The sequence below is a fragment of the Myxocyprinus asiaticus genome, chromosome 23 (genome assembly GCF_019703515.2).
Source record: "Myxocyprinus asiaticus isolate MX2 ecotype Aquarium Trade chromosome 23, UBuf_Myxa_2, whole genome shotgun sequence".
Lineage (NCBI taxonomy): Eukaryota > Metazoa > Chordata > Actinopteri > Cypriniformes > Catostomidae > Myxocyprinus > Myxocyprinus asiaticus.
The window spans coordinates 43639572-43656371 of NC_059366.1; the positions used below are offsets into that span (position 1 = coordinate 43639572).

General features: G+C 36.8%; 1 protein-coding gene across 4 annotated transcripts in view; it reads right to left on the bottom strand.

The window, feature by feature from the left end:
* itga9 (integrin, alpha 9) overlaps positions 1-16800 on the bottom strand; it is a 144182-nt gene that overhangs the window by 35297 nt on the left and 92085 nt on the right. For all 4 annotated transcript variants that reach the window (XR_007892693.1, XR_007892692.1, XM_051651112.1 and 1 more), the window contains 3 exons: positions 15801-15953; positions 10959-11035; positions 8549-8696 (listed from right to left, as the gene is read on the bottom strand). Coding sequence is in view for 2 of the 4 variants with exons in the window: in XM_051651112.1 (XP_051507072.1) it covers positions 8549-8696; positions 10959-11035; positions 15801-15953 (378 nt within the window). In the remaining 2 variants the exon portion in view is untranslated. The remainder of the gene's footprint in view (positions 1-8548; positions 8697-10958; positions 11036-15800; positions 15954-16800) is intronic.

Consider the following 16800-nt stretch of genomic DNA (forward strand, 5'->3'; position numbering starts at 1 on the left):
TCAATAAAGTTTTATATGAATTGAATCTGGCCATTTTATCATATTATTAAAAAATTCTACTGGAAAACGGCAGAAAAATCCCCCGAACTGTAATTACAACATGACCACTGATTTTATGGCATGTATACATATATTTGATTTAAAGATTTATACCTGTAAAAATGTGTCTAATTAACTCTATCCGCAAAAAAACATGAACATTTTAACATGTACATATTTAAATAATTAAAAATAATGACTACCCAATTTCTTTCAATTAAAGAAAACTTAAAGAAAAATGTAAGAAAATTAAGAAAACTGTGCAATTAATTAGTAAAAGAAAATGTAAGCGATTCACAGCTCTAGTTTAAGTTAAATGTACTCACTTTTATCAATATTTTAATCTGTCAAGGCCGCTGATAAAACCAGACAACATCTCGTTGTGGACAATATAAGGAGATGAACTCTGGGATCTTGAGCTCCACGTGAGGTCTCAGCGTCTCACACGTGTTCACCAATCTTGAGTTTATATTGGAGCTATTCTTAGTGATGTTGCAGCAATAGCAAGTACTGCTGCCGGAGAACATATATATCAATAAACAGACAAAAGTAGATGAGAGGGGGCAGGTAAGCCTGGGACTGTTTGCAAAACTCATTATTCATGCACTTGGCGGCTATCTGGGGAAGAGTTGTGGTTTTGGCCTCATGTATCACACTCGTTTGGAACATTAATGCTAACACCAGGGTTTCCTCCGGCTCTGTGTAAACAAACATACTAGGGCATTTGACTGAGCTGAACAATGTGTGAGTGAAATTTTAAAACTTATCAGCTTGGCTCATAAATATTAATCACGTGGCATCATGGTGTCATTAATATTTAATAGGCTCTGTATTTTCTGATTTGCTAAAAGGCAGATGATGGTAAATAGGCTGAATGCATGCTCATGATGCATTCTCAACACTAAATATCATTATGTTTGTTCTGCGTTTACCAAAAAATATCAGAGAATTGAACTCTTTTAGCACCCAAGTTCAAAATACATAGAGTAGGAATATTAAAAACATTTATTTGAATTTTTTAAAATACAGTTTATCAAAACTGATTCGTTAGCAAGGACTTTATAGCTCGACCTTAACAAACACCCCAGATACAACAGCAGAAGACCACGTTGGGTTCCACTACTGTAGCAGAATTATCTCATTCAATCCACCGCCAGTTGCTTTCGATTTCTGCTCTGGGATAAAAGCGAAAGCTGACTCTAGAACAGTGGTTGTGCATAACATCTTCCAATAACACTTGATTCATTTATGCACAGAGAAAACTTAAGTATGAATAATTGTATGTAAAAAAAAAATGGTGTATTAAATTGCAAGTTGGTTTGGTAGCATGAATCACGATTTCATCTAATGTTTTTTTATTTTTTATTATTTCATTACGTAATTTTTACACACGGTAAAAATAACTTTACAGAGCACCCCCACTATTTTCAAAAGCACCTTCAGCGATTTTTATCTGAAACTGGGTCTGGATTCTCATGCAGGTATTGTGGATATTGAAAAGAAAAAGTGTAAAGGCCCAGGTATACTTCGTTTTTGTGTGTTCCTGATTGTCTCGCGCCAGGTCGACCACATTGCCTTTCAAAGTATACTATTTTGACTGCGAATACGAACACGTTTGACACATACCCACTACAGCTGCTTTGTGATACTCCTTTAGAACAGTCAGTGGCAATTGCATGCGCAGAAGATGTGCACAGGCGAGGACCGTGTCCCCCTGTCGAGAAAATCTGGGCCGCCCGCAGTCAGTCCATGCGGACTGTGCTGATGACGAAATTTGCGTCACACATTCTGTTCATGGAGCGATCTGCAGCACGGACAACCAAAGTATACTTTGGCCTTAAGGGCCTCAATTCACTTCCATTGTACCTGCCTCACTGTAAAGTTTTTTTTGCTTTTTATTTTACCTTGTGCGACCCCATGTCCACATGTGTGGACTTTGTTGTTTGGCTTCCCTATACGCAATGCATAATTTACATTAATTTAAACCGACTGAATACAGTTCGCAACACTCTACACTGTCATTTACTGTCATTCCTCTACAACAGCCCATCTATCTTGCGGTGTGCCCCAGGGTTCTGTTCTGGGACCATTATTGTTCACTCTCTATATGCTTCCCCTGCGCTCCATTTTTCAAAAATATAATGTCTCCAATCACTGTTACGCAGACAACTCACAATTTTATTTACCAGTTAAGCCTGATAGCAGCTGCTCTGTTGATTCTCATCTTTTTTTTTTTTTTTTAGGAAATTAAAGGCTGGATGGCGAATAATTTTTTGCAATTAAATGAAAGCAGAACTGAAGTATTGATTTTAGGCTCTGCCAGGACTTCATCTGTCATTGAAGCCCAGTCCAATGTATACATGCATGTAAAAAATCTTGGGGTCATTTTTGACAAATCATTACTGTTTGACAAACAGATTAGTGCTGTTACTAAGGGAAGTTTCTTTCAATTGAGGTCTATTGCTAAATTAAAGAATTTTCTTTCTGGTAAAGACCTTGAAACTGTGATCCATGCTCTTATTACTTCACGGCTGGATTACTGTAACTCTCTGTATGCTGGTCTGCCTCAGTCTGCTTTATCTCGTTTGCAGATGGCTCAAAATGCCAGCCCGATTTTTAACTGTGACTAAAAAAAGAGAGATCATATGTTGTCGCCCCCAAACTCTGGAACAGTCTCCCTTTACACGTAAGGTCCACCCTATCTTTAGCCATTTTTAAATCTTCTCTTAAAACCTATTTTTACTCTGTATTTTTTTAATAATATTTAAGATCAAGGTTACATATTGATTATTGATGTTTAGTTTTGTTTGTTTTTATACTGTTTGATTATTTTTATATATTTGTATACTCTCTTACACTTTTTTTTATCTAATAGTACAGCACTTTGGTTCAACTTTTGTTGTTTTAAAATGTGCTTTATAAATAAAGTTGACTTGATTTAAGGGTTAAACTTCTGGCGCACCGTGTCACGTGACACAACAGCATGACATCGATTTCCGTGAAAAACTCCTACGGGAGCAGTGCTAAAAAAAAAGTGCCTCTGGTAAGAAACCTCTAAGTTTTTTTTATTAAAACCTGTTTGGTTGTAAAGAGTAGTGTCTCTAGTTTCGTTTGATCTGCACCTTTAAAAAATCCATTCATTTAAACATGAAGTCCACATATGTGGAAGATGGGACCTTATTCCCCCAAAAGTTGAAAAAACTAATTAATTATTTTGAATAACTTTCAACATGAACACATCTGCGATTCATTTCACTTCATTTTTATATAAATTTTGTTATAATTTATTTTGTCATCACTGTACAATACGGTTGTATTCATTAACATTAGTAAATGCATTCCTATATACAGTTGTGCTCAAAAGTTTGCAAATTGTGAGATTTTGGCATTGATTTTGAAAATATGATTGATCATGCAAAAAAAAACAAAAAAAAACTGTCTTTTATTTAAGGATAGTGATCATATGAAGCCATTTATTATCACATAGTTGTTTGGCACCTTTTTAAATCATAATGATAACAGAAATCACCCAAATGGCCCTGATCAAAAGTTTACATACCCTTGAATGTTTGGCCTTGTTACAGACACACAAGGTGACACACACAGGTTTAAATGGCAATTAAAGGTTAATTTCCCACACCTGTGGCTTTTTAAATTGCAATTAGTGTCTGTGTATAAATAGTCAATGAGTTTGTTAGCTCTCACGTGGATGCACTGAGCAGGCTAGATACTGAGCCATGGGGAGCAGAAAAGAACTGTCAAAAGACCTGCGTAACAAGGTAATGGAAATTTATAAAGATGGAAAAGGACATAAAAAGATATCCAAAGCCTTGAAAATGCCAGTCAGTACTGTTCAATCACTTATTAAGAAGTGGAAAATTCAGGGATCTCTTGATACCAAGCCAAGGTCAGGTAGACCAAGAAAGATTTCAGCCACAACTGCCAGAAGAATTGTTCAGCATACAAAGAAAAACCCACAGGTAACCTCAGGAGAAATACAGGCTGCTCTGGAAAAAGACGGTGTGGTTGTTTCAAGGAGCACAGTACGACGATACTTGAACAAAAATGAGCTGCATGGTCGAGTTGCCAGAAAGAAGCCTTTACTGCGCCAATGACACAAAAAAAGCCCGGTTACAATATGCCCGACAACACCTTGACACGCCTCACAGCTTCTGGCACACTGTCATTTGGAGTGACGAGACCAAAATAGAGCTTTATGGTCACAACCATAAGCGCTATGTTTGGAGAGGGGTCAACAAGTATTGTGCTCCTTGAAACAACCACACCGTCTTTTTCCATAGCAGCCTGTATTATCTTTATGATTTAAAAAGGAGCCAAACAACTATGTGATAATAAATGGCTTCATATGATCACTATCCTTAAATAAAAGACAGTTTTTTTGCATGATCAGTCATATTTTCAAAATCAATGCCAAAATGTCACAATTTCTGCCAGGGTATGCAAACTTTTGAGCACAACTGTATTTACCGTGCATTTTCACATTGAGAATAAATGGGTTCATCCAAAAGATAAACATTTTTGCTTTCAAGGTCTTTATATGGAGTTAGGATGAAAATAAGGTGCATATCAAACTGTTCTGAGACTAGTGCAGACAGACAGCACACTAGAGGTTAAGTCATTCACTAAATAGGGAGCAAGGGAGCATCCTATCGCTTTCTATGCAGCTAAGTGCATTCACTCCAAAAACCCAACCAAAAGTTCAGTTTCAGTCTGTAGATAATGTTTGGATAATCAGTACATAAATTCAGAATTTTATAATCCAAAATGTTATTTTAACATGGTTGGCAGTGATTGGATGATGTTGACTATTACTTTGAATAAGAATTATTTATTCAGCTTCATAGAAAATCAGCTGTAATGTCTATAACGTCTCAAAAATATGAATAACCAACACTCCTGGAAACATAATAAACAATTTATTGAAAAAATCTGACTTCCTATAGCTTGGAATTATTTAAAATGTCACAACTAAGTCCCGCTGTTCACATATGTGGACATACATTTTTAGGAAAACTATTTGCTCTAGAAAGATTATTATTATTATTATTTTTTGCTTGTTTATTAGGTGCTACTAGTTACAAATCAAAAAGGGAAAAGAAAAATGCACACAGCAGTCATGCTCAGGTCTCAGGAAGTTAAAGAAAAGGAGGGATGAGTCAAAATGATCTTTTGTGTTAATCAGCATTATGCCACAAACGCTATTGATTGAGCTTAACTTGTACTGAACCTGAATTTAAGATTTGTTGCTCCGATTTAAGACCTTTTTAAGGCCTTAATTTGTGGAAGGGCAAATTAAGACTTTTTAAGACCCACGGAAACCCTGGCGAAAAAGTCCTTTTTGTGATGTTTTGCATGGGAATTGTGTTGTGCTACCCTTCTTTAAAACAAATGCCACTTGGTTTGATGTTTTGTTACAGAATACAATGACATGCATACAATCTTAAGTGTGTCTTAAGTATCCAAACACTATTTGGAGCAACTGTACTCAGTAAATCAAAGCATTCTGTGTTTATGCTCTGGCTTGTCTTCTTCGAGGCAGTTTATAATGAAAGACAATAAACACGTTTTAGTGTCTCTCTCCTGCAAGCCTTTCCCATCCCTCACTGTCCTCTACTGTAGTCTAATACTACTGTATTGGTAATTGTATTCCACTGCAGTGGAGAGGAAGGAAAGAGATGTTTTCATTACTTGCTACTCTCTGGTCTGTGTATTATTAAACTGAAACATTAACAAATCTCAAATGATGTATGTATTGGCTGTGTGTCTCTAAAATAAACTCTTCAACTTTGTCTTCCCATCTGATTCTTCCCCATTTAGCACTTCAGTAATGCTGAGAAAAATCTAATTGTTTTGGAGGTCTCGCCCTAATTTGGAAGGTCTTGCTCCACCTGCTGTAATCTAATGGAAGACCAATTTGCCGTTTATCTAATAAAGGTTCCTTTGTGTGTGTTTCTTCACACGAGAGCTCCGGGCAACCTGAATGGAGCAATAGAGCTCCTGAAAGCAATTCACTGCTGCAGATGGCTTGGGTTGCAAGAAAAATATGGGGACAACAGGACCCACTATAAAACGAGAGGTGAGCGCAAGTTCACACTCAGCGCATGGTGGAGCGCTGCAGACCCCTGAGGGAGGCGTTCTGCCCTGACCTCCGCTGCGTTTAGAGGGGTCACATCAACACACATGACTTCTCGAGATGTTGGGGTTATTAGAGGGGTTTTACTGCGAATACAGTATAAAAAACAGCAAACAAAGTGTGGCTCCTGTGTTGTCCCACAATACACTTCCACCTGGAGCCCTGCATATGTCCTGTTAAACAGTCATAAACGATTACTCGCAGAAGAGAGTGAAAGTGCCGCAGAAATTATCCAATGATACTTAAGACGGTAAAACAATGTTAAGGGCTCTATCTTTATCAAAACACAAGGATGCAGAGAATGAAATATGAGCACTTTGAAAACACATTCATGATAAATTGTGTGTACGATGGAGGAGGCGACTGAATTCATTGCAGGATTTTGAAATTCAGAAGGAAAAGAAAACAAAGAATTGCAACTGAAAGAGAGGGGAAAAAATGTCAAATTACTAAATAATCTGTAAAGGGCAGACAAAATGTAAATGATTCATAGTTTAAGTCCTCATGGTTGTGTAGTGATTTGCCTCAATCTGGGTGGTGGAGGATGAATCCCAGCTGCCTCTGCGTCTGAGACTGTCAACCTGTGCATCTTATCACATGGCTTGTTGAGTGTGTTGCCATGGAGACATAATGCAATCCACTGTGGCATCCATGCTCAACTCACCATGTGCCCCACTGAGAACGAACCACATTATGGTGACCATGAGGAGGTTACCCCATGTGACTTGTTACCCCTAGCAACTGGGCCAATTTGGTTGCTTAGGAGACCTGACTGAAGTCACTCAGCACACCCTGGGATTTGAACTAGCGAGCTAGCAAAGTGGTAGCCAGTGTCTTTACCACTGAGCTACCCAGGCCCCCCAAAATTGTTATTATCTTAAACAAGAATATTGAAAAGCAGAATGAAATAAGATATTCTGAGAAATCTAACAAAATTTTGTGGGGTTTATTCTTAAAACCATAAAAATAAAAAATAAAAACTATGCAAATTTTTTTTTGAATTTCTGATTTCTTTCTTACCCCAGTTTTTTCTTGTTATAAGCATAAAAGTTACCAAATGTTGTTAGATTTCTTTGAAAACATTACAAAATAGCTTGTCATATTGCTTCTCAAGTAAATCTTTAGATATTTTTATTGAAAAACAAGAAATAAAAACTAAGTCAGAAAATTATTTTCTGCAGTGTTTTAAAAAAATAGTTACTCAAAAATAGAAATTCTACTCACCCTCATGTCGTTCCAAACATCTATGAGTATTTCTCACACAAAAGTCTCTTCTCAAATCTTTTAAATTTCTAATTTTACAAAGAAAGACATTCATATGGGTTTGAAACGACATGAGGGTGAATAAATGATTACATAATTTTCCTTCTTGGAGGAACAAACCTTTTAAGAATTAGTATTTCTATTGTCCTTAAATGTACAGTCCACAATTCTTGTGTTTCTCCTACAGCTTTTCTAAAATCCTTTTCAATATAGAAATAATCACAATTTAGAAACATTACATGGCCTAATATAGACATTATCCCTTACAATTAGGATTCATATTTGTCAAAATGTGTATTTTTTGCTGCTTAGTTTCCTTTCCTAGTAATTGTTGTTGGCTGAAGAAAGTTTGTCTTAAAGTGGTTTGCTCAGCAATTTTAAGGAGATTCTGCACTAATCCTGAAATCAGAGGAGGAAATGTTCATACTCATGCTACAGATAAACACAGAATGCTTTTCAGCGGGGGAAACAGACGTTAAGGGAGCTGTAACAGAGATATGCGTAACCGGAGGTCAGCTTAGACATGTTCTAGAAGGCCGAGATAACGATACTCAGGCCAGCTGCAGCCGCTCACATCTGTCATTGTGCAGTTCCTGATGTTACCAGAACTTTCTTCTGACTGATTAGATATCTCTCCATTTTCTACACTATTTTTCCCATTCCATCCTCTTAAATCATCAATACCAACCATGAAGATTCAAACTGTTCACGCTTTTCCAATATGTCAATTCAACGGCAAGTAAGTCTCAGCCTCATACAGAACGCCCACGGACCATCTGATTCATTTTGCACACAAAATTGCAAGTGCTATCAAAATCTCATACTTCAGTCTGGATGGCTTTACGTGATTCGGGGGTAAATTATTCAGAAGTCATTACATCATTTGGGAGTCAGACTGCATAAAGTTTTAACTTGTTTCACAAGTAAATAAGAATTCAGATTTGGCCATCCCTAAATACCATATATATATAGATATATATAGATAGATAGATAGTCATTATCTATAGTCTGGCTCCGAATAAGCTGCAAAGTGGACCAGATTTTATGTCGACATTCCGAAGTTTCTACAAGACTAGTACATCGCTGACTTACTCTTTGTAAGAAGTTGATGTAGTGGACCTCTCTGGAGAAGTTTAAGTAGATGTTGGTATCGTAGGCGTCGTCTCCAGCATTAGAGATGGTTAAATTTAATGAGATGTTTTTCACTCCACCAAGTGCCAGATGAGGTCTGATATAAAGCCTGAGAAAAGAGAGAATCAGTGAGAGAACGTTCATAGGGTGAATCTAACAACACTTGTCACAAAAAAAATTATGCTTATATTATGGGTGTAAAATTCACTCATCTGACAATTCGGTTTGAAGAAGAAGAAGCCTTTATTTTTTGTCACACATAACACATTTTGAACATATACAGTGAAATTCTTTTTTTGCACATATCCCAGCTAAGCTGGGGTCAGAATGCAGGGTCAGCCATGATACGGCACCCCTGGAGCACATAGGGTCAAGGGCCTTGCTCAAGGGCCCAACACAGTGGCATCTTGGCAGTGCTGGGGCTTGAACCCCCAACCTTCTGGTCAGTATCCCAGAGCCTTAACCGCTGAGCCACCACTACCCAACTGTAACAGGGCCACACATTGAAAGGTATGTAAACATTTGGGTGATTTCTGTTATCATTATGATTTAAAAAGGAGCCGAACAACTATGTGATGATAAATGGCTTCATATGATCACTATCCTTAAATAAAAGACAGTTTTTGTGCATGATCAGTCATATTTTCAAAATACACACACACACATACACACAGTATGAATGTATATATTGTGTATACAGTGTGTATATACAAGTACTATTTATAAATACATTAAATAATAGTATAATTTTATTATATTTTAAAATGTACTTTATATTTTGCTTAAAGGAAATGAAGTTTACATTTTCATTTCTGTAATGCGAAAAAATAATGATATATTATTAAATTAGTAGCATATTAATATATTATCATGGTAGTTTTTGTTTTACTGCCTTAATTTATGCTAATTTAATTTGAAAAAATAATTACGATAATTATTTTACTGTACAGGGTTCCCAACATTTTTGACCAATGAATTGCTATTAATTTTCCATGGCACTTCCAGTTGTTTGTGATTACTGGATAAAGTTTTGACAGATTCCCTAATGAATCATTCAATCAATTTGTGAATCAGTTCAACCGATTCATTGAACACCCCTCGATTCATTAAAAACAGAACTATTTGCTCATAAGTCTTCATAAGAAAAAGTTTTACACTACACAAGAGCAATATTCAGCCAATTAATTATTGGCAGATGCTATTTGCACCCAGGTGCAAATAATGGTATATGCTATTTAAATCCAAGTTCATATAGTGTCAGATACTATTTGCACCCATATACATGGTTTCACCATGGTGTTTTTTGTAAATTTACAGTAACCACAAAATTAACCATGGTTACTATATTACCAATATATTACTGTACTAACACCATGGTTAACTGCATTAAAACTATGGTTTCTGCCAAAAAACATGGTTACTACAATATTAGTAATACAGTGATACAATCTACACACAATCGATGCCAAGCCGCGGGAACAAGAGCAATCGCCAGACCCCGCCTCCGGATCAAACCATTCTCTGCACTCCTCGACATTCACCGTGACCAAATCACTGTGATGAAATCAACATTTATATTAATTTTTATCAATTATTTTAAGTAGTATTAAAGGAAATATTCAGAGTGGAAACAGGAAATCGGATAGGAAAAGAGTGGGACAAATGTGGATTCGAACTGCAGTCGCTAGGATAACACCACACCTTCACACACCGTCTTTACACCCCACGCCACTGCAGCAACATCTTCTGTTTAGTTTGTTGTATATTTCTGTGGTTCCACCAGACTATTAGGGTGCAAATAGACAATCAGTGAATTATTTCAGAGCAGATAATACCTAGAAAATCTAATATTCAATATAATTTTTCAATGACTTTTAAGATTTCCATGTCTTAACATGCCCAGAAAACACAATTTTTAAATGTAACTTAAAATTCTTAAATAACCATGGGAACCCTGAATTTAATACAGTAAATAAAAGACTGTACTGTATTATCTGACAGTAATGAGCTGTAATGGATCCATAAGAACAAGAATGCTTGGTTTTGTAGCCATTACACTAAAACATGCTTTGAATTACAATTTATAGTACATCTGTACTGAAATGCAAAAAAGGAAATGAACAAAATCTGCTCATGACTCATCTAAGCAATTAAAGGAAACGCTTGTGACTACGAACAAAAGCGGTCCAGATCATTTCCGAACCATCTCTTCAAGAGAGAGAACTAATGAATGACATCAATATACGGTGAGAGCCAAACATATGTCCACACCCACAGCGACTCAACCCTGATGATGTAAATGAGCCGCTGAACAGAACACTATTTAAACAAGAGAGGAATAGAGTTCAAAGCAGAACATCAGAAGCTTTACCCAGAAAGAAGCAGTTTCCCATGAAGCCTCAGGTCTGCGGCGCAATCCTCTGACAGACAGTTCTTCTCAAACCACGTCTAGAGACAAACAGAACACAGGATGTTTACACAACTTAACTGCCGGTATTATTACCCAAAACAGGACACAATACTAGAGGGTGCTGTTGTGTGGCTCTATACAGCAGTGGTTCTCACCTGGTGGGCTGCAAACAAAAAATGGGTTGCAGGTCTGTTCTGATAGGGTTGTGGACAGCAGGCAAAAAGCATTACTAAATGATAAATGCAAATAAATTTCACCCAAACATATATCATAACAGTAAGTATTAGAGATGCACCAATTTATTGGTCAAACCAATACATTCATTGTATTTTATTATATTGTAATACATGTATTGCCTGATAAAAACAATTATCTTCCCTATCAGACATAGTCCAATTGTTTAAAAACAGCCGATCTTCAGGGCCAATCAGGGCCAGTACTAGGATGTGATCTTTGGGGGGGGGCACTTTGACCTTTAGGGTGGGCAATAGATTCTCTCTTCGACATGTAGAAACAGAGAATAAAGTTATATTACCATATTTCCGGAAATAAAGTCGCACCTGACTATAAGTCGAACAGGGTCAAAATCGTGTTATTGAGAGAAAAAAAACACATAAGTCGCATCTGTGTATAAGTTGCACTAAAAGAGGTTACATGCGGCAGGGACTAGGACCTGGGAGCAGCCACCCGACTTCCATTCACCAGTACAGATGTCAAACACGCTCTGTAAAGAGTACAGTACCTCAGGATCTACACATCGTTTCCAGTGGTGGATTTAGGCATGGGCGACATGGGCAGATGCCTGGGGCGGCATCTTACTGGGGGGGTGGGGGTATGGGCACGATGTGCACAGATCAATATTTAAGTACATTTTTGCTTGAAATTCTTCCTCCTGCCCAGTAGGGGGCATATGCATGTAAAAATGTGAATGACCAAAAACACAAGAAGAAGAATGTAAAAGTGAAGTTAAAGTAGCGGCTGACTGAGCAGGGAGGAGAATTTTTAGTAAAAATGGGCTTAAATACTTATCTGTTTCTCACACACACCTATCATATCGCTTCTGGAGACATTGATTAAACCGCTGGAGTCATATGGATAACTTTTATGCTGACTTGTGTGATTTTTGGAGCTTCAACATTTTGGCACCCGTTCACTTGCATTGTATGGACCAAAAGAGCTGAGAAATTCTTCTAAAAACCTTCATTTGTGTTCTGCTTAAGAAAGAAAATCATACACATCTGGGATGTGTATGAGAGTGAGTAAATGATGAGAGAATTTTCATTTTTGGGTGAATTATTCCTTTAAAACATCTCTATGACTGATGTTTTCACCTGTTTTGGTGTGTGTGTGTGTTTGACCAGCCGATATTAGATACTTGATGTATATAAGTCGCTTCGGACAATAAGTCGCAGGACCTTTCAGATGCTAAAAAAAATGCGACTTATATTCTGGAAAATACGGTAAGTTGTGCAATTAATTATCAGTGATTTGAAACAAGGTAGCATAAAAAGCAGACCCCTCAAACTATCGGTATCGCATATGTTATCCTAAATAATCAGATATCGCTACTGGCACACAAATTTTGTATCTGTGCATCTCTAAGTAGGATAGCAAAATAAATAGACTCATCAACTTTTAAAGAGGAGGAGAAAATACTTCCCATTATTTTAGTTGTTGAGGTCAAACGTTGTGGAGTCCAATCAAACTCTACTGCATTTTTGTGCGAATTCATGTGTCGCTTGGTAGAAGCTAGCCAAACTAGGTAGATGCCAACATGGACAAGTTCTGTGGCATCATCAAAAATCATGAACAAAACTTCAAAACATAAAAGAAAATACTACCCAAACCAAATTAAATATAGGTTGATGGGTAAAGCGCACTTCTGCTGTTGTTTATGCATTTGTAAAAATGTCAATTTCCTGTCATGTTAGTCTATGCAGTGCATGGTAACATTAATAGATTTCATTGTTTGATTATAAGGACATTCTGTTTACTTTTGTACAATAAAAAACTTTGGTATTGTGCTGGATCGCCGATTGATGTCTGATATATAAACTGTGTCCAAAACTATTTGAGAACCATTGCTTTTTAACACTCGACAAGACATTTTTCTTACTGGCCTTCAAAGCCCTAGTATTTGAGTAGTGGTTTCAAGCGTAATGAACAAGAAAGTGCCGTGTGTTTGTGTTAGATTGATTTTGACATTGACACCTTTGCTTTAGCGCAAAAGACAAACTATGCATGGTGGGCACGGTTACTATTAGCCTCAGATTCCATCGTAATGAATTCCTGACACACTGAAAGATGCCAACCCACACTTCCTGAAGCTAAGAGTAAAACACATGTGGCCTAACATGAATGAGGGAGGGATATGAAGTTTAGAAATTCATCAGTCTTCCACATTCTGCTCACAAAAAGTCAATAGTCATTATTGAATGGTGACTAAACCACAGGAAAGGGTCATTCTGGCATTCATAACTGCTGCAAGATGCCCAAGGATAACTTGAACAAGGTAAGGAGTATTAGAAAAATGTAACATAACAAGTCAGAGTAAAGAGATTAAAATGTTAAGAACAGGTGAAAGACAAAATATTGCAAAGTTGAATAATGCTTTATATGTCCACGTATCACAGAGATTCCCAACTAAATGTGCCATTGTTTACAGAGGTGAGTCATTTGTCTTCCTTCACTGAAAGTGAAAATGCTGCTCGACATGCCACAATCATAACCAATCCCAACATAAATGACTTTAATATACAGTACTGATTCTTGAGATAAGGGACAAAACATGTCCAACATACAAAGTAGTATTCAGAAAATTCATAATAATAAAAATATTGATAAGGTTCAATCTAAAGGAAATGTGTATACTCAAGGCATTCATTACTTATATATTTTTTTTAAATAATTTCATTAGATTTATTTTTTTTTTAAATGCATGCTCTATACATGGAAGCACATGTAACTTAACCTGTCTTCATCAAGAGGTCACAATGTTACAGTGCCAAACAAAGTGTTTAAAAATGCAACAAATTAATATAAATATCAAATGAAAGGTAGAGATCTGTAAGATATCAAACAATACATAAAGTAAACTTTAAGTTATATTTTGCATAAAAAAAACTGCCTATCAAAGTTGTGTCCTCACTTTAGGTCAACTCTGTCAGATTTGTTTTATAATCCTGAATAAATCAGACAATGTCATGGTCAGCTATTACTCTGAGTACCTGTTTCCCACCTCCTGCTCATGGTTGATGCAACAGTAGGACACGTGGTCTGGTAAGTTTTTCATATTTTAAACAATGTTTAAGTCTCTGCGGTCACAGCTTCAACATGTCATCTCTGTCATTCCCATTATGTTCATTTCTGTTTGAATTGTGGGATAAATTTGGGCATTTTAGTTTAGGGTATAGAGGCAGGTTTAACTCAGGAAAAAAAATGTCATGATTAAGAGGGAAAAACATTCAATTTTGTCAACTATTTCCAGAATAGTTTGAAAACAGAAAAAAATTTAAAGAATGTATTTAATCACTTAACTCCTTTACTGAACACTATTATTCGATAATTAAAAACTTTACACTCTTGTTGGATGGATCACAATTAAAATAGTATGCTTTTTGTGTGTCTGACAAAGTTGACACAAATGACAATAAGATGTAAGTTATGAAGTTAATAAATGTCCATTTTCAGAAAAAAGTGTTTTTATAAAAACCTGTTCCCTTACATGGTTCGTTAGCTGAGACTTTGTCTTCAAATATATCCATTTAAAATTAATTTAGAATTAAAAAATTAAAACACTGATTCTCAAGAATCAGTGACAGGATTGATGAGCAGGATTTAGAATTTATAAAATTTCACAGTAGTCGTGGCTACCTAGTGTGACAAAACAGAAACAGAAAACAAACGAGTGCCAAAATGCCCTCCTGCTCATTGCGGTCGCAGCTGGTTAGGACAAAAACTATCTTTTAAAGGAAAAGACTGTCGCTTTGTTGCATTGTGCCTGGTTAGGACACAGTGTACTGTAAAATTTCAAAGCCCCTTGCAGGTCACAGAGGGAATTTATTTTCTGGAATAGTTTTGCGTTTCCCCTTTTTCTCCCCAGTTTGGAATTCCCAATTCCCAATGCGCTCTAAGTCCTCGTGGTGGTGTAGTGACTCGGGTGGCGGAGGATGAATCTCAGATGCCTCTGTGTCTGAGACCGTCAATCCGTGCATTTTATCATGTGGTTTGTTGAGCGTGTTACTGCAGAGACATAGTGCATGTGGAGGCTTCACGCTATTCTCCGATCCATCCACGCTCAACTCAACCACATTATGGTGACCACGAGGAGGTTACCCCATGTGACTCTACCCGCCCTTGCAACTGGGCCAATTTGGTTGCTTAAGAAGCCTGACTGGAATCACTCAGCACGCCCTGGGATTTAAACTTGCGACTCCAGGGGTGGTAGTCATCGTCAATACTCGCTGAGCTACCCAGGCCCCCTCTGTTTATACATTCTTTAAGAAAAATGACCATGGTTTTACTGCAGTAAACATATTTTAACCATGATATATGTGGTAAAATAATAATAAAAGAAAACCAAAACTATGGTAATAAAAATCATAAATATTCTGGAAAAAAAAAAAACAACAAAAAAACATGGTTAGTACTGTTTTACCATAATAACATCATGTGTAATTTGTGGTTCATGTTTTTAAAACCATGGTTCTTACAAAATAATAATAATAATAAAAATGGTGCTGTTTTTTGGGTCTGTATTTAAAAGTGATTGTTTTGGTGGAGTGAAAGCATAAGGATTCAAACCTCATTTCTTGCAGCAATCTTTTTGCCTTTCTTCCATCGCAGAACAGGGGTCAGAGAGGGAAGATCGCGGTCCTGATGTTCATCCAGAATATGTTTTCCTAAACTGTAGGCTGCCTCAAACATGATGGCTGCAAACACATCCTTCACCTCTTTCTGTGGACACAAACACAAAAAAATGCAAAAATGCATTTTAATATATTTTGAAGTCAACATGAAGTGACATTTGTAACCAATTTTACGTCTGTAATCTGACATATTTGCAGGACTTTCATTTTGAATGTGGAGCAAATACATTAACACATACATTTTGATGAAATATTAAGTCAAACACATTTTTTTCTTCTTTGGAATAACATTGAATCATTCACACTAAGACCATGCATTAAATATATATATATGGGGTTAATTTAGATTTCATATTAAGTCTACAAAGGCCGACAGTACATCATATCTTTCAAACTAAAAGGGCAGACTGATTAAAGTTTTGATGAATGGCCCATACGAAAAGTAGCTCACACATTCAGTGGCTGTGTAACTGGCTTTGCACGGATAAAATCATTTTTGTGGTGAAAAGCTTTATAACCCAAGCTCTTTGCAAAGCTCCACAAAGCTCTTTTGGCTCTCGACCCGCTGAGTCAAGTGAACTGTGTGCCATTAAAGAGCCATCAAGATCTGCCAGAGGAACATTTGGAAAAAGTCAGCTGGCATTGCCTTGCCCCAACTCACTCCATCCTCCCTTATTTTGGCAATATGGATTGCAGGCCGAGAAGTGTTTTTTCTTTTTTGGCACACAACTTGGAAATGAACGACTGAACAGGATCAAACCCTGACATCTTTGTTAGAGGTCACTAGGGAGGGAGGAACATGGGAAAAGTAGACGTCTCCTGTGCCCTTGCTCTTCTCCTGTCTGTTCAATATCACTCAACCTTTTGAGTTTAGATGGCTTTCATCTCATTAACTTGGATAGAAAAGCAAAGTGTTTTATTGGCAACTTTGTGTC